At 40.0% G+C, this 17,932-nt stretch overlaps 1 protein-coding gene across 9 annotated transcripts in view; it reads right to left on the reverse strand.

Annotated features, from left to right (window-relative positions):
• Nucleotides 1–2,296: 2,296 nt before the first annotated feature.
• The window catches only part of dock9b (dedicator of cytokinesis 9b), a 65,156-nt gene continuing 49,520 nt past the window's right edge, over nucleotides 2,297–17,932 (reverse strand). For 5 of the 9 annotated variants that reach the window (XM_078165979.1, XM_033615605.2, XM_078165976.1 and 2 more), the window contains exons 36-52: nucleotides 17,117–17,164; nucleotides 16,474–16,610; nucleotides 15,629–15,744; nucleotides 15,396–15,533; nucleotides 14,860–15,042; nucleotides 14,625–14,738; nucleotides 14,301–14,516; nucleotides 14,097–14,154; nucleotides 11,969–12,075; nucleotides 11,107–11,229; nucleotides 10,820–10,933; nucleotides 7,285–7,431; nucleotides 6,440–6,650; nucleotides 5,742–5,932; nucleotides 5,556–5,656; nucleotides 4,611–4,749; nucleotides 2,297–3,468 (exon numbers count right to left, since the gene is read on the reverse strand). In XM_078165979.1, the coding sequence (XP_078022105.1) occupies nucleotides 3,352–3,468; nucleotides 4,611–4,749; nucleotides 5,556–5,656; nucleotides 5,742–5,932; nucleotides 6,440–6,650; nucleotides 7,285–7,431; nucleotides 10,820–10,933; nucleotides 11,107–11,229; nucleotides 11,969–12,075; nucleotides 14,097–14,154; nucleotides 14,301–14,516; nucleotides 14,625–14,738; nucleotides 14,860–15,042; nucleotides 15,396–15,533; nucleotides 15,629–15,744; nucleotides 16,474–16,610; nucleotides 17,117–17,164 (2,260 nt within the window). In that variant the 3' untranslated portion in view covers nucleotides 2,297–3,351. The remainder of the gene's footprint in view (nucleotides 3,469–4,610; nucleotides 4,750–5,555; nucleotides 5,657–5,741; nucleotides 5,933–6,439; nucleotides 6,651–7,284; nucleotides 7,432–10,819; nucleotides 10,934–11,106; nucleotides 11,230–11,968; nucleotides 12,076–14,096; nucleotides 14,155–14,300; nucleotides 14,517–14,624; nucleotides 14,739–14,859; nucleotides 15,043–15,395; nucleotides 15,534–15,628; nucleotides 15,745–16,473; nucleotides 16,611–17,116; nucleotides 17,165–17,932) is intronic. The other 4 variants (XM_078165982.1, XM_078165977.1, XM_078165978.1 and 1 more) reach the window with 1 other exon arrangement.

Here is a 17,932-nt window from a genome sequence, read left to right on the forward strand (position 1 = left end):
CAGCACATTCTCTTCATCATAATCACAAGTGAGTGTGTGTGTGTGTGTGTGTGTGTGTGTGTCAGTAATTACTTTATGACTCAGGAAACTCAGGTAGAATATGAGGGTCTTGCCTTGCAGATAAAGAGGATTTGACAGGTCAGCTGATAAAGGACACAACCTTCATACTGTATTTATCACTGCTTTGTAAACGAAAAATCTGATGCTTAGCTCTGAGACAGGGATGTGATACATGCAAAGCACAAACTGTGGTTATATTTATGACAGCAACAGCAGTAGCAGCTAAAACATGAACATATAAAACTGTAGCTTACAATACAGAAATCTTGAAAATGTGTAATTTCCAAAGAAAGACACACAAACACACACCATGACACGCTAGTAGGACTCACACTGGACACATGATGTTTAGCAGCCCAAATCTCCAAAACAATGACACAGTCAGGGTGTTTGTGACACAGTGCAGAGGGGATTTTACAGGAGTCAGCATCCTGATTTCACTCCCGTCTCTCCTGTTTCCGTTTACTGAATGCTCAGCTCCATCAACTCACTGACCATCATGGCGACTCATGACCACATGCACAAACAGAGAGAGACACACACACTTTAAAGAAGGAAATATTAGTCATTTTTCATTATAGTTATTCTAACTAACATTAGAAAATGACATCATCATGTGTAAGGATACACCCAGAGCTCATTCTCAAAACTAAATTTTTAAAGCACTAATGTATGGAGCCCTGTAGCTGACAAAATAGTGAGGGTTGTCAGACAAGTCTAAACTGTAAGTGAGCCCAGTTAGCAAGCTAAATTAGCTAGTGTTAGCTTGCTGGCTAAAATCCCTTTGCTGCTGTTTACAGTTTATACTGTAGCCTATACAGTAGTGAGTGGCCTATATTTAACTATAATGAACACTGCTCACATAGCTGGCTAGTAGCTGAAATGGTGCTAAAATTGTTTAGCTACCAGTGTTTTCTATTAACTATCCAGATATTAAAGACAGGAAATGAGGGGGAAGAGAGTAGTAGAGGACAAAGGCCTACAAAAAAGGGTCCCAGAGCAACATCTGAAGCAATAACTATTTAAAGTTTGCAAACATCATCATAAACTGCTGGTCAAACCAGACCAAGTCTGGTTGTAGCAGCAAAAACAAATATGAAAATTAGCAAAAGTGTGTTTTATTGTTTCTGAATTCAACTTTTTCATTTGTTGTTTCTTTTTTAAAGCTACACACTGGAGTTTAAAGTAAAATCTGAAACTTTATGGACCCTATTTAAATGATCTAATGCTCATGATCTAAAGTGCAAGAGGCACAAGTGCATTTAGGGCATAGCCAACCACTTTTGCTAGTTAATCTGCTCAAAATATGGGTGCAAAATAAGGCGCAAGGGGCAAAGGATTTAGTCCCTTAATAAGGTGTGTGTGGGCATAACATCTCCCATTCCCTTCAAAAGCCAGGTGTGCCTGTAAGTAGATTGTATGCACATTTTGAGCCCGCCTATGTAGGCACATTTGAATAACACGCCCTTTACAGTAAATATCAGGAACTCCATCTTTCTGACGTCAGACCAGGTTTTTGCTGCCTCAAAATAGCAACACGCCAACAATGCGCATTTGCATACCCATGGGTGCGAGAACAATTTACACAAAGTGGGTGCTGGCCGTAAAAATGACAACTGTGTCATTCTAAAACTAGCAATGACAGTGTGTAAGATGTGGCCCTATATCTCTTTTTAGACTCTGTTTTAATTATCTTATAATATTATTTATTAATGCATGCCATTATATTCTTTACTTTTCTGATAATGTTGCTAGATTTTGTCAGTTTTGGGCCTCCATACTGATATACACTTCTGCTGCTGAAAACAAATTCTCAGAGTTAGTCTTCTTGGACATACACAGCACTTGTCAACTGATTCAGTATCATCAATGTGCAGTATAAATACTGCATACAATTTAGTGTAAGGCAGGTAACCGTCAATTTTTTCAACTTACCCATGGTACCAAACTGCCATATATCCACCATACTTATGAGTACTTCCTCCTCTGTGTGTTTACACTGTCCAGGGAGAGTTGCAAAAGCTTTACTGATAATTGGGAGTCTGTGGCTTCTGCTTCACAGATAAGAGACAGCTTTGAGTTGTATCTGAAACAAGAAAAGGGGCTTGGAGGGTTAAAGTGTGTTCAAGGACTTTCAAAACTAAAACATGAAATAAAATGCTTTCACATTCTCACATTGTTGCAAATTGAAAGTGGACTTAGTGAGATGATATTAAAAGCAACACATGGGCAAAGGTATTATTACATTTTTTATTTATAAGTCTTAAACATATTTACATGAGCAGTCATTAAGTAAAAATGTATCTTTAATCTTACCTCACAGATAATAAAAGGCATCTACATGACAGACAAAGAAACAAAGGGGGTAGATTACAAATTGTCACACCCTTGTCTTGCCTCGCACAGTCTTTTTCTAATGTCTTTGGCAAGAGTGGTTTTCTGTGCAGTATGTGTCCTTGGTAACGATAGAAAATATTGCACACGCTTTTCTTTACAGAAAATAGGTTAAAACATTGCGGTTCACTTGGCTTTAGACAGTTTCTATACACGTCCATTGGCCTAAAATAGATTGAATGGTTCTTTAAATGTCCACGTTAAGATAAAAGATAAACTCTGATGCTTCTGCACTGCATGGAAAAATGCATCTGCTGTAACAGGGAATCAATGGAGAAGAATAGAAAAGGGAGAAGTAAAAATACTGTGTATCAGCTGAAGAATGTATGTACGGTTACAGCAGCGGCATTTATTCATTTATTTCCATTAAAAACTTAATTGAAGTACTCTCTCTTACAAACACTGTACATGAAAGGGAGCCCTACAGTTAAAAACAGATAAGGTGATGACTGGGGTCAAATACTGAAGTACCTCATGTCTGTTACAACATCCCTTGGGTGGAGCTTAAGACACCAGGATAATTAAGATAACACCATGTTGTTGGTCACAGTATTGGACACACAGCTGCTGTGCTCAACCCCATCTTACACAGACAAAAAATATACAGAGGGATAAATGACCCAGAACTGGCAAAAAGTCGACAGAATTGCTGTTCACATGTCAACAGTGTTGACTGGAGTCTCCATAGGAAACAAGAACAATGGGCCAACTGACAACAGGCAGGGAACATGACATTTTCCAGCTCATGACGTGTAAAGAAATAGCAAGATAAAAAATACCAATGTATGATGGCTTCAGTTTGTGTTTAAGTACTTAGAATTTGTCCAAGTTGTTTTGTCTTGACAGACAGGAAGTTTAATCAGTCATTCGTGGTAAAGAAGGCATGAGTCTAGTGTATCAGAGTATGGTGGTGGAGCCATGTGGGTTGGCACTGGTTGGTGTGCCACTGATGGCGTTGAAAATGCCCATGGAGTCGGACAGAGCACTTCTTGAGCCGTCTTCCACTGGGTTTATCTGGAAGGATCATTGGGAAAGATATTTATTTTATTCTGTTGAAAAGTGAAATGCACATGTACATGTTTAAGTTCAGTGAATGTAGGAAAAGTACAGCATTAGTGTTTTGGCTACAACATTTTTTTCTGTCTTCCATTGTCTAGAGTGGCCACAATCAGTTCTGTCAGACACGTCGCAGCCAGAATGCAGTGATTTTATATGAATCGGTACTTGGTAGTACTGATGTAATTTGGTTAGGTTCCCTTAAACAAACGAGTTCAGTACCCAAACTTTGTGGTCATTCACTTGTTGGCTGTAGTTTATTTAACACTACTTTATTTTGTTGGAATATTCACCATTTTGTAAAGTTGGTCATAACAATATGAATTTGCGATATTGGGGGGAGGGTAGTGCATTTTTTGTGTGAACCAGAGGAAGTATTAAAAAAATCTTTAACATACTGGCATCGGCTTTACTTTTGTATAATACAAAAAAATAATATTCAGCCCCACTCCACATCCTAATAATTTTCATACAGTCCCTTACTATTCTTTAAAAGAGCACACCAGTAACAAAAGCAGCATTACCATCCAATCTGCTCAGGCCAGCACAAAGAGAGCAGGAGACAGGAGACAGGGTTAGTAAATGAGCAGAAGACTGCAGCAGTGGACATCTCTTTAAGGTTACAGTGGTTGCATATGCTGCTAAATATGCAGTCACACAGCTTGAAACAGTGATGCATGTGCAGCTTTAAATATTTCCACATGCTATCTGATCGACCCCAAGTACTTTAGAGAATCGTGGGATCACATATTTCAATCAAAAGTCATAAAATTCACTATGTAGATATCTTACATTTGTAAAATACATTAGACAGGAAACTCGTTGGTGCACTGAGATCATTTAAGGTGTACTAAATATTCACAGAGGTGTGTTAAAATAAAGCTAAAGAGAAAAAAATTCAATAAATTCATTTCAGAAACAGTTTTTATAGAGTGCACAAGCTGGGTTCTTGATGGATGGGCTTATGGATGATAAAATATGTGTCAGATGTCTAGTGTCTGTAGCTAAAACTTGTCTAACATAGTTCGCTACATGCAATAACAGCTGATCCTGGTCTGAATGATATAGCATATATCCATTACCACCTCTGGGGTTCCTACCTGCTCATGCATGATGTTTGATAGCTCCCTGGTAAGGTCCCTGTAGTTGGCCTTCATCTCATCATGATACTCCTGCTGGTCCTCTTTGATCAGCCTCTCGTTCACTCCTAGCCCCTGACCGCAGGCATCCACAAACTGCCTGAGAGGAGAGGCAACAGGGTTTTAATGCCAATTCAAAACACATATGAACAACATGCAAAGAGTAGGGAGAGAAGAGTAACATGGTGGGCCACATTTTAGACTGATAAGCAGTGCAGTTATTCATCCTAGATGCTGATATGGTTATTATGGAGAGGAGAACAGGAGAGTAAAAAGGCTGGCAGACAAAATCATCAGATTTGTGTGTAGTGATTAGGAGAATGTCATCAAAAATAATAAATAAAACGAACAGAAACTTTATATTTCCATTGTGTTTTCTACATTCCCTGCGTTTTATTAGTAGCTCTACTTTCCCTCATTAACGTCCTCTCAGCCCTTGGTATTACATAACAGCATACTTTGTAAAGGCGACTAAGAAAGTGGAGATGTGGCCATGGAAGGAGCGGGCAGTTTAAATGGCACACACCTGCCCTCATGAGCTTTAAGTCCAAACTATCATGAATCACTTGTAGGTTTAGTGCTACACTGCCGACAATTTCAAAACATCTATTTAGAAATTTGTGTTTGTGATCTGCTACAGTTTTATGATATCTTGCAAAACAACAATTTTCCCATGCATTTACAGATAATGTTGGGAATAAAGATATGACACCAGCTCTACCCTACAACAATCTAAGTACACATTAACTGCAATTAGTTATATTGCATTTAAAAACGTCAAGTTATAAATGAGATTTTCTATCTAAACTATCCATACCCTGCCATAAACGAGATATGATGCAGGGAAAGAGGAAAAGTTCAAGCTGCAGTTTTACATATGCAAATGTTTCAGTCAGTGATGAGTACCTGAACACCTCTTTGAGCTGTTTGACCTTGTTGTCAGGATACTTCTTGGCACTACCGTCATCGAGAAAAGCTCTGGCGTAAGCAAGTGGACCAGCATTGACCTGAAAAACAAAAGAGGTCAAAGATTGTAAATGACACTGATAAAAAGTAAAACAATTTGCAACAGTGCAACGTGGTGGTTTGTACCTGTACACTGATGCTGCCTTGCAGTTTGAGCTGCAGGCGGATCATGTCTACTTCAGAGGCTGAGCACAGCAGTCGCAGCTCGGCCACCTTGGCACTCATCTCGTCTATGGCCACCTCGATGGGGCTCAGGTCAGTCTGGTGTTGGTACATGACTGCTATACGCTTCTTCACATAGGGGAAACAGTGGGTGGCTGGGTGGGAATGAGATAGGAGGAGGAAAAAAAAGGACAGTATCTTGTAACAGTAGCATCAACCAGGTGCTAGCTTGGACACTGAAACACCCCTATATGCATACCATTGTGTGTCTAGTTTTGTCTGCGTGATAACACTCATAACCAGGATGTTAATCAAGTCCAACCATGCATGTTAACAGTCACTGACAAAACTCACTATCAGTTAGCGTGATTATTACTGAGGCAAGATAACACCTGAACTTTGGGATTGAGTGGACAGGCCAGTAATAAACCTCACCTGGCGTTATCTGATTAACGTTTCAGGTGACTGACGCTAAGGCCAGACACCTCAGAGCAATAATACATGGCAACCAGGAAGATATTCTTCTTTGCTTCCTGACACAGCTGTGTTGATACAGCTGGCTGGAAAACCTTGATTCATTTCTTTATTGCACATTAACTTCACATTATATTTCTTGCTCCTGTCTAAACTGCAGTGATGAAACATAATTATTATCGACCTACTGGTGAGAATGGTCCGACGTTTACACTGCTCCTCCACCCCTCCCTGCTTCTTGCCCGACACCGTGAATGGCGTCTCAAACACAAAGCGACGGATGTTGTGGCTCTTCTCAAAGTCGGTCTTCCTATCCTCCAGCTCCTTGTCGTCCAAGTAGGGTGTGACGTGGGTCACCTGGATGTAGGCGTACTTGGAATCTAGGTCCCTCGGGTTCACCTGTGGTGGCACAAGAGGAAGAGATATTGTATTTTGACTCAAACATAGACAGCCATAAAATATCTGGGGTCATGGAAAAACTGATACTTTGACATTTTGGGAAATGTGCTTACAAACAAGATACACTCTCTTAATTGGTGTGGGTAGGCCAGGCTAAAGACCACTGTACACCAAGTCTGTACTTTTCATCTGACATTGTCGCATGTTCAAAAATAAATACACACGCTGCCAGTCACATTTGAACACTGACTCCAAAACTTTCATCCATCATTAAAATATTCTCCTGGCTCCAGATTAATATTTAACCTATATGAGAGTGGTATTTATCTTTGTAACTACAAGTGAACCCTCTCACGCTGCATACACAGTCATTTGAGCCTTTATCAATAAAATGATATTGATTATAACAGCTTTAATGTGTTCACATGCCTAATCATACAGGGAAAAATACTACTGGAAATGATACAGGGAAAGATTAAACACGAAAACACATGTACATAAGGAAGTTTATCACAAATGAAAACATTTAATTGATGAGTTGTGGTATGTAGTTGTGTTTTAAACATGAATTTTCTGTCAGGGTTTACCATTTATTGTCACAATCATATAAAGACACACAAATGTGTGATCCCACCTTGCCAGAGTCCTGAATGATTTTGACGTTCTCCTGACCAAACTTGTCAGAGTAGAGCTTCAGGAGCCTCTGGGAAATCTCAGACAGCGGAGTGAACTTTGGCTCCTTGTAGATGTATTCCTTTCCATCTTCATCCTCAAAGAAGCCCTGCAGAGGAGAGGAAGGAAGTCATCAACTCAGGGCCACTTTATCATCTGCAGCTAGGATAAGTCAAACCTTGAAAAAGTTATAACTGCCAATCTTTTTTGTTCTTTGTCATGGTGTTAAAAATCCAGAATCAATCCAGCTTTTAGGGGAATACTTCACCCCACAAATTGGTTGTGCAGCGATAACTCATCTTGTGTGATGTTATATTTGTGAAGAAAATTTGTTTTTTCCTCTTCACAAATTCAACATAACACAGGGTTAGTAAATGACACACAAATGGTCATATGAGGGGGCAAAGTGAAAACTAACTTTTCAAGGGAAGTCCTTTTTCAAAATTTGACAACTTTTATCCTATAAAGACAGAAAAACTTTTCTGAAACAGTACATACAGTGAGCCCATTCTCATTCTTAAATCGTCAAGTACCAACGCTTTCTCAAGCCCCTTGGTGTGTGATAGTGACGCAGTATAAATAGCTAGAAGGTCTGTGTAGAATTAGAGGGAGCGGTGGTGGATTGGTCAGACAAACACAGATTTTCACTCAGGAGACTGTAAAACCAAAAATCAAACTAAGTAGTAACATGACATACAGTGCCCTCCAAAAGTATTGGAACAGTGAGTCCAATTCGTTTACTTTTGTTGTAGACTGAAAACATTTGGTTTTGACATCAAAAGATGAATATGAGACAAGAGATCAACATTTCAGCTTTTATTTCCAGGTATTTACATCTGGATCTGATACACAACTTAGAAGATAGCATTATTTGTAATGGAACACAAAATTTTTAGGTGAGCAAAAGTACTGGAACATATAAACTTAAAATAGATTAAAGCGAATGAGACTTAATATTTAGTTGCAAATCCTTTGCTTTCAATAACTGCATCAAGCCTGTGACCCATTGACATCACCAAACTTTTGCATTCTTCTTTTGTGATGCTTTTCCAGGCTTTCACCGCAGCCTTTTTCAGTTGTTGTTTGTTTTGGGGGGTTACTCCCTTCAGTCTCCTCTTCAGCAGGTAAAATGCATGCTCTATTGGGTTTAAGTCTGGAGACTGACTTGGCCAGTCTAAAACCTTCCACTTCTTGCCCCTGATGAACTCCTTTGTTGTTTTGGCAGTGTGTTTTGGGTCGTTATCTTGCTGCATGATGAAGGATCTCCCAATCAGTTTGGTTGCATCTTTCTTTAAATTAGCAGACAAAATGTTTCTGTAGACTTCTGAGTTCATTTTGCTGCTGCCATCATGTGTTACATCATCAATGAAGATGAAAGAGCCCGTCCCAGAAGAAGCCATGCAAGCCCAAGCCATGACATTACCTCCACCGTGTTTCACAGATGAGCTTGTATGTTTGGGATCATGAGCAGATCCTTTCTTTCTCCAAACTTTCCATCACTTTGGAAAAAGTTAATCTTTGTCTCATCAGTCCATAAAACTTTTTCCTAGAATTTTTGAGGCTCATCTCTGTACCTTTTGGCAAATTCCAGCCTGGCCTTTCTATACTTCTTGCTAATGAGTGGTTTGCATCTTCTGGTGTAGCCTCTGTACTTTTGTTCATGAAGTCTTCTGCGAACAGTAGATTGTGATACCTTCACTCCTGCCCTCTGGAGGTTGTTGCTGATGTCACTAACAGTTGTTTTAGGGTCTTTCTTTACAGCTCTCACAATGTTTCTGTCATCAACTGCTGATGTTTTCCTTGGTCTACCTGTTCGACATCTGTTGCTTAGTACACTAGTGGTTTCTTTCTTCTTCAGGACATTCCAAATGGTTGTACTGGCTATGGGCAATGTTTGTGCAATGGCTCTGATTGATTGTCCATCTTCTCTCAGATTCACAATTGCTTCTTTTTCACCCATGGACAGCTCTCTGGTTTTCATGTTGGTTCCACCTCTAAATGCAGTCTGCACAGGCAAAACCTATCGTACCCAATCTGAAACTGAGGTCAGACATTCAGTGCTATTTATTGTTTGAATAATCAATGTAATTGGGAGACACCTGGGCAACAAAACACACCTGTCAGTCACATGTTCCAGTACTTTTGCTCTCATGAAAAATGGGTGGGTTCAAACAAAAGGTGCTATCTTCTAAGTTGTGTATCAGATCCAGATGTAAATACCTGGAAATGAAAGCTGAAATGTTGATCTCTTGTCCCATATTCATCTTTTGATGTCAAACCCAAATATTTTCAGTCTACAACAAAAATAAAGGAATTGGCCTCACTGTTCCAATACTTTTGGAGGGCACTGAATGTACATCACATTGCCTACTTAGTTTAACCCAAAACATGATGTTTGTCCTAAACCCAACCAAGTAGCTTTGTTTCCTAAACCTACCCGGGACTATATGACAACTTTAGGCACATGTTAGAACGTGTTTCAGCCAGGAGACGCTAAAGGGAGCATCTCACAGAGACTCCAAAGGGTGCCACACCAAGGAGAGTGAGAAAGAGTTGGTATTTGACGACCTGGGATGAGAAACTCTTGATACAGAACATGGACAAACAAAAATGTGTTGTTGAAAAAAAAAATTAAGATATAAGGCATGCCATTTGAGTGAGGTACTATATACTAAAGCTACTGAAAAGGACAACTAATCAAACAAAGAAACAACAATGTACAAAGACTTTGTATAGAAATCTTATACCACATGCAAAATGAAAAAGAAACACCCTACAATAAAGCAAAGAGAGGAAAAAAACTATGAACACATTCAACATGCAAGCTTCAGCCAGTCACCTCACAAACATAATCTTTTTTATACAAGCATATGTAACAGCTAATCAGTGGAAAAGTACACAGATGTGTGTGCACAGGTAAAAACAGGCCAGTATAGTCACTGAGGGTAAAATGGCTGATCAAGGAAAAGGTTAACCAAAGAAACACACTGGATTACTTTTGTTGTCATATATGCAATAACATCTGCATTAAACTCCTATTCTTCCACTACTGGGACCCAAGATCTTCTCCGCTACTGTTCAGCGATCACAAGCCACTATACAGCTAAATGTAGATCTACAGCTACATCTTCTCACTAATTAAATCGTAACTAAATAAGATAAGCCCACAAAAACTATAATGATGCAAGAATGAGCACACCAGGCCAACACACACAGCTAAACCTTCACACACTTACCGCAGCCTTGGTGGGGGAGGAGAAAAGAAGAGAAATCTCTATTAAAAAGAGAGTTGGCGTTGGGGAAGATTAAAATTCAAAGGTGTGTGTGTGTTTCAGTGTCTGCGTGCATGCAAAAGGCAAGAGTTAACATAACCATCATGCTTACATTAGGAGTTTATATTATGTAAGTATTTATGCAATGCAGAAACAGTTGGTTATTGTATTACATCTGTGGTTAACTTGTTTTTGCTCACTTTGTTTTCACTTTGTAAGCTTTACCTGTCCAAAGAAGGCAACTCTGAAGTATGTGCCCAGCAGTCTTTTGCCGCTGTGCATCACCTCCATCACTTTAGTATAGGCACGGTGGAGGGTATCGTACAGGTGAGTCAGTTTCTGTTCCACAGAATACAGAAAAAATATTTGCAAAAAATCAATATATAAGACAGAAAAGTAATCATTTATTAAATGTATTTATAGATCATGTTTCTGGCAGGTTTATGTAAGGATAACACAGCTCCTGCCATGCCATCCCTGTTCTATCACCATGCTCACTGTGTGCAGTTTACCTCAAAGTCTCTGCGCTGTTCATAGATGGGAATGATGAGCCTGTAGACATCAGCGATTAGCTCATAACGCTCTGCCTTCCAGAGGCCCTCAGCACACTCCTCTAACAGCTCCATCAGTACCTCCTGGACACACAGATAAATACATTTAAACTTCATTAAACGTCCCCCTCTTCCCTGCAGTTTCAGCTCAGAATATTTAACTGTTGCAAAGAAGGTCAATTCTGTCTGTTCTTATTTGTCTAGAAGGCTGCAGTGAACTTAAACTGAGCACAGTGTTCTTGTAAAGACAGCAGACGTGGGAGTAAATGGATCTATCATCTCCTCTTTTTATTGGGGGATGAGTCCAGCTCATAAAGGAGAAAGGTTTTCAGTGCAGATGGAAGGTAAAAGCATTTTTCATTACCTGCAAATCTGTTGACCGACTCATAAAAGCTCACACATACTATAGCTCACACTTTCTATAGCCATCACTTTCAATTTCATTGGGTTATCAGTTCACATATAGAGCTGGTCTCAGGCCTCTGTGTCAACAAGCCACTGCCTCTGCTGGACTATCCTGAACACTTCTCTGAGTGCTGAGTCCTCGTCAGATTTCCCAAGACTGCTCTGCCTGCCAGTTCACTGATGTTCTACATGTGATTAATAACACATGCACCAAGCCCTGTGTCAAAGTCTACAGTCTTGTCAGTCTAGCAATTGATACTCTTAACAGAGATAAGAGCTCTTCTAGACAGTCATAATGTGCCACGTGATACAAATGAGGAAGCTAAAAATCATCCTTAATGCTTGGTCAACACAGTGGGACTGGCACATATTCAAAGCTCTTTGTGTAATATATGGCATGCAGAAAAGCTCATAATACCTCATTGAAGTGAACATCCTGCATCCCTACGTCCTCCATCATGGCTGCCTCCTCATCAATGTTTGGAGTGATGACACGGAAAGCCGAGCAGCCCTGCCTGAACATACCTAACACACAGATACAGAACCAACATGAGACAAGTTTCCCCTTATATACAGTATACTGTATATAATATGGTACGTCAGTGCTCTGTCACTGTTTGGGACCAAAAATCAACCGCAGATACATGGAAAGGGGGTAAAGAAAAAACAGAAAAATTTATATTATACAGTATTTTCCACTGCCATACACCATTTCCCCACCAGCGTATGACGTTCCTTACTGGTATATGTTACTGCTTTGGCAGAGGTATGCCGAATTCATGACATATCAATTCTATGCATCCAACACAATCTATTTTTTACATTAGATTAAGAAATAAAAATGACATTTTGCAAACCAATTGCACAAATGCATTTCATTTCCATGTTATTATGTAGCAGATATGTTTAAATGTAATGTGTGATTAGGTTTAGACACAAAAACCACCTGGTTATGTTAGGAAAAGATGTTTTAACCTAAAACACTGTTTAAAGGGCACAATCCCCACTGGAAACGCTGTGATGACTCAGTAAAAAACAACCACTTTTCATGGCACTATTCCTCCTGAAAGACAGCGACAGGTTGCTAAAAAAACACCTTCATTTGGGGGCTAAAAACTGCAGGAAACACAGCAGTGACTCGCCAAAAAACAACCAGTTTTGTGGTGTGTTGGTCTCCAACAGCTTGGCAGATGTCCTGTCTAGGTGTCAAACACTCCACAATCCCCTCAACCTCCACATGACAAAGTCAGCTCTACATTACGTCAGTTTAGAAACGTTGATATGATAATTATGAAACGTGCAGCTGTAACAAATTAGTGGTTTGCAGAAACGTACAATGCCAACATTTTTTTCTTGTGACTGGGCTGTGTTGTGATGGTCAACCCTGTCAAGGGTAGCCATACAGGCTAATATGTGCAGTAGTTACAGCTATCTCTGCTCGTTACGCTACCATCTTTACAGTTCACCTTTATCTTTATGGCCTATATTAAACCTGTACCTATGGGTGAAATGTGGCACCTGTCAGTGAAACACCACTGACATAATGAAATTTTTTGACTTTGTACTGCAACTGCTGCAAAACAATTTCCCTCTGGATGCCACTCCAGTTTTCTTGCTTAAACTTCTTGGAGTGCCTCAGTAGCTGAGCAGTTACAGCACATGTCAAATTACAGCAATGTCCCAGGTTTGACTCCAGCCTTTGGTCCTGTGTTGCATGTCATACCCCTCTCTCTTCTCTGTTTTCAATCAAAAAATACCCGCGAGGGAAACTTCCTTGGACCGAAAGGGTGACGTAGTCTTTGGAGTTTCTGCCACTTACAACTTACAGATTCACAGCACAAGTTTAAACTCCTGTTAAACACTCTGACTGACCTGACAATGGACTGGAGTTTATGTAATCGAGCCCCTCCAAAGTCTGAACACAGTATGTGTTTTGAGGTATGAAGAAGCACGAGAGGGAATCTTATCTAGGGTATGTGTTGGAATGTTTTAAACACAGCAATGACCATTGGACGAGTGCTTCTGTGTGTATATGTGTAGGTGTGTGTGGAATATGGCACACACCTACACATACAGTATACATAGTTAAAGAACCAAGCAGTGTGAAAAACAAATTAATAAACTAGGGAATATTTAGTCACCTTTCATCTGCAAATCATGTAAATCATCTTATTTATAATTTTAATTGTTGGTGGTGTACTGATTTACTGTAGTATAGTCTAATTATAAATGAGAGGGATTCTGCATCAGCAGTGCAGACAGCCAAAGTTTTAATATGTGTAAGTTATAAAGCTTGAATTATCATCATGTACAATCTTTCTTCAGGACACAACAGTAAATCAAATCAATTTTATTGAGTTTGTAAAACAATTATTCTGGGATAATCTTCTTTGTACTGTGTTAACATTAACCAGTGACTCATTATATGGCCTCTGTAAACTGGGATTATAAACATGTTCGAATTGAGTTTTACAGCTGTTTTTTACTGTAAAAGGAAGCATACCATTACCAGGAGACTTACATCCCACTGTATATCCTCAACTCACCTTTTCTCCACAGGTACTCAGCTACCAGGGCAGCAACATGCACGTAACACATGGCTGCCTGTGTATGAGGGAGACAAGCAAAGACAAGTCACAGGTTAGCACAAAAATGCCCTACTAAATTGAAATGTCCCTTTGAAAGCATTGCTTCCTGTAGGTCTGTGCCAGCTAAGCTGAAAATGTTACCCAAAAGAACATTTGAAATACCTCTGAAAGATCTCCATTCTTGTTGTGGATGCGAGCCATGCTGTCCAGCCAGGTCTTGCGCAGCTCAGGCGTGCTGGTGTAGGACTTGGCCAAGCTGTACTGGAGGTCCACCAGCATCTCTGGGTCATTCTCATGCTCCTTCATCTGTTCCGTGGCCATCAGCACTGTCCTGATGCGCTTTGTCAGGTCCTTTACATCTGAGGGAAATGCTGTGTGCTACAACAGTACAATAGTAACATTAGTTATCTATTAGGGACTGTAATAATAACTTATTACTTATTATGATTATTATCATCACACTGTGAGGTGATGTCCACCTCTCACCTTGATGCTTTTGTCACTGTTGGCACAGTTGTTAATGATGGAGAGGGACTGCTGGAAACGTGTACCCCCAATGCCGATGACATCAGCAATCAGCTGACTCACAGCAATTACCACCTGGAGAGTAGAGATGAGTAGAGAAGGAGAACAAACCAAGAATAAATCAATTCTGCACGAACGTATGATAGACGCATTAGAAAGACAGAACAGTAAAAACAACCATACTTGACTCACATACCTGCAGGTGTGTTCGTACGAAAGACTTGCGTCCCGTGTAGTCAAAGTTGCTTTTCATGAGGAAGTAAAGAAGATGGGCGGCATCATTGCGGATAGAGCTCAGCTTGGAGTTACAGCACTTGAGGATTTCATAGCACAGAGAGGCACACATGTCGGCTCTGCCATCAAAGAAGGTACAGGGGAACTGGAGGACACATGGAGAGAGACAGGATGTAAAATCAATAACAGAAAGAAAGTGGGTTTTTATTTTAGAAACAAGCTTTGCTTTTCCTTGGAGGCCAGAAGAAGAAGTGTTGCTGCCACTTCTATGTCTGCGCTGGATGTTTGTGATGTTTTATATGTGCATGGATCTTCACAATGCCTATTCACTCTGGATACTGTCTACCATGGAGCAGTGAGATTTAAAACAAATCCAAAAGCCCTTACTTACCATTGCTCTCTGCATGCTTGGGTTGGATGGTCTACATTGTCTAAGTGTGATTTAATGAGGTGGCATGGTTAAACAGAGGGTGGATCAAAGAAGGGAGACTCTGTCACCTTGTAGATGAAGGTCCTGAGTGAGGTGAAGACCTGCTTGAGGGCGGCCTCGGACTGAGGGATCTGCAGGAAGCACAGATGCACCTGGAAAACTTTCTTCATCAGGGGGTTGTGACCAAGGTCTGAAGTCAGCTGGGTCTGAGGAAAGAGGAGAGTATGAGGACCAGACAACCACAATGTGATTAAGATGCAGAATGTCACGTATCTCAGCAGCTTGGATGGAAAATTATTACCTTGAATCCCATGATGAAGATACTGAGTGTGTCCAGCACAGTCAGACAGACCTCTGTAGACACGTTGGCCTCCAGCAGGCACTGGCTGCTCACGTCTGCTTCCGTATGAGAGTACACTGCACAGACAGCACAGACGCAAGGTCACTGTTAGATGTTATCACTTTATTAGAGCAATAAATACATAACAAATCATCTGCTTGATCAGGTTGTTAATCAGTACCGATGACTAAATGAACATTTGTCAAGTGCTTATATTTCTGCTTGCTCATAGGAGATAAGCTTCATTGTTATAACAACTTCAACTGGCAGCCAGCAGAGGTCAGTAAATGACACAGATTAATGATGCAGGGAAAAATGTCATCAGTCATTGTTTTAAAAATACTTTGTTGGCATGTTTAAAACTAAGATAATTTCTCTACTTGTCAGAGGTAAACCGCATTTAAAATTATATATAAAAAAAAAGTTAGAAAAAAGTGTTTGTAGTAGAGATGCACACTTAATCTGTAAAAATATAATAAGGATCTTTTATTGACACTGGCAGGAGCAACGTATTTCATTTACTGCTTCATCAGGCTCATGAAAATGTGCACAAGTCTCTATTTTCCATTAGTCTTTAATTCTTAGATTTATGGACATCTACCTCCACTGTAAAAAGTGAGTTCTGCTGATTGTAGCAGTGTGTGTATGATGTCTGTGTGTTTCATTTTAACTGAGTTATGACTCTTAAAAACTTGTTTTACTGCAAAAATGCTGTCAGATCTCATTAGTATTAGTTATTGTATTCATATTTGTTTACATTCCCACTATTAGTCCCATAAAAGTCAGAGCAGGACGAGAGGGCTTACTGTTGTTGAAGGTGTGAGCGTTCTCCAGAGTTCCCAGCTGCTGAAGGCGGGCGTGCAAGATCCCTGCCCTGTTACGAGACACAGGCAGAGTCAGAGACTTCCTGTCTTGAGCTACAGACCCTGCCCCCTCCTGGCTCCTGTTGGGAGAAGAGAAATATCATTAAAAGTAAGTCTGGATACCAGCTAAAAGATGGAGACAAGACAGTGAAGTTAATACATAGAAGCCTAAAGGGTTCAGATGAACACAAATCAAATGAGGAAATGTCTCAGTGGTGTTGCACAGAGAAAAAGGGCAAAAGAAAGAAACACAGTAGATACTTAAATGGCAGGAATGTCATGTCATTTTTTTTGCATGTGCGTCATGCATTTAACTAAGCAAAGTGAGACCAAAAGACAGCAATGTCTTACCCATGCAGGAGGGGCCCGGGGCCGCAACATTAACCACAAAGCAACGTGTCAGCAGTGTTACAGAGAAGAGAACCAACCAAAGGTAAAGGGTTAAGAGTTTCAGTAAAGACTGGTGTTTGTGTGAGTCATATTATCACATAGATGATGAACGTAATTAGCTCCAGTTCAAGAATCATTCCATAAACTCAGTGTCAAATGAGATATCTGACACAATCCATTTCCTTGAACACTCTACCTGACGATGAATCTCTTCCCCATGTATCGAAACTGATGAAGGCAGACTCTGCAGGACAAACACAAAAGCTTCAGTCAGAGATCATTACTAAATTCAAGGCTTCGCATTCACATTTGACTTTATGAAAACAGGAAGCTCTTAGGATGGACAGAAATGTCAAGATATAATATCATGTTTCCCCCACCTTCAGTCTTTGTGTTGGGCGAAGCAGCTAAGCTAACTGCCTGCTGTCTCTATCTTCATAATTAATGTACAGACATTAAGAGAGGTATTGATCTTCTCATCTGCACTTTGCAAGAAAGTGAATAAGTGTAGTTCCCCCAAAGTCACACAACTCCTAGAGCAGGGAAACAATTAGCTTAGCTAAGCATAAAAACTGAAAGCAGGGGGAAACAGCAAGCTTGGCATTGTCCAGAGGCTAAAAAAATAATCTTTTTGTGAACAGAAACAATTTAATGTTTTACAAGCGTTTATTACTGAGATCCAGAGGTGCTATTATGTGCATTTTTGAACTATAGACAGAGACAGATGAGATTTTCCCACCTCTTAAGTCTTAAACTAAACCACTCTAAGCTAAGCTAAGCTAAGTTAAGCTAAGATAATCAAAGCCTGGCTCTGGCTCCATAGTTAACAAACAAGAAATACCTGGATTTCCCAAAATGTTTTACCAATTTCTCAGATGCTCTTGTGTGCTGGATTTTAACTTTATCAGTAATTTGCTTTCTCTTTTTCATCATTAATTTTATTTCCCATCAAACTCTGACCATTCAGTATTATGAGCGAAACCTGATTTGAGTCCCAATCTCAGCTGCACGT

Source organism: Epinephelus lanceolatus, chromosome 24, assembly GCF_041903045.1.
Source record: "Epinephelus lanceolatus isolate andai-2023 chromosome 24, ASM4190304v1, whole genome shotgun sequence".
NCBI lineage: Eukaryota > Metazoa > Chordata > Actinopteri > Perciformes > Serranidae > Epinephelus > Epinephelus lanceolatus.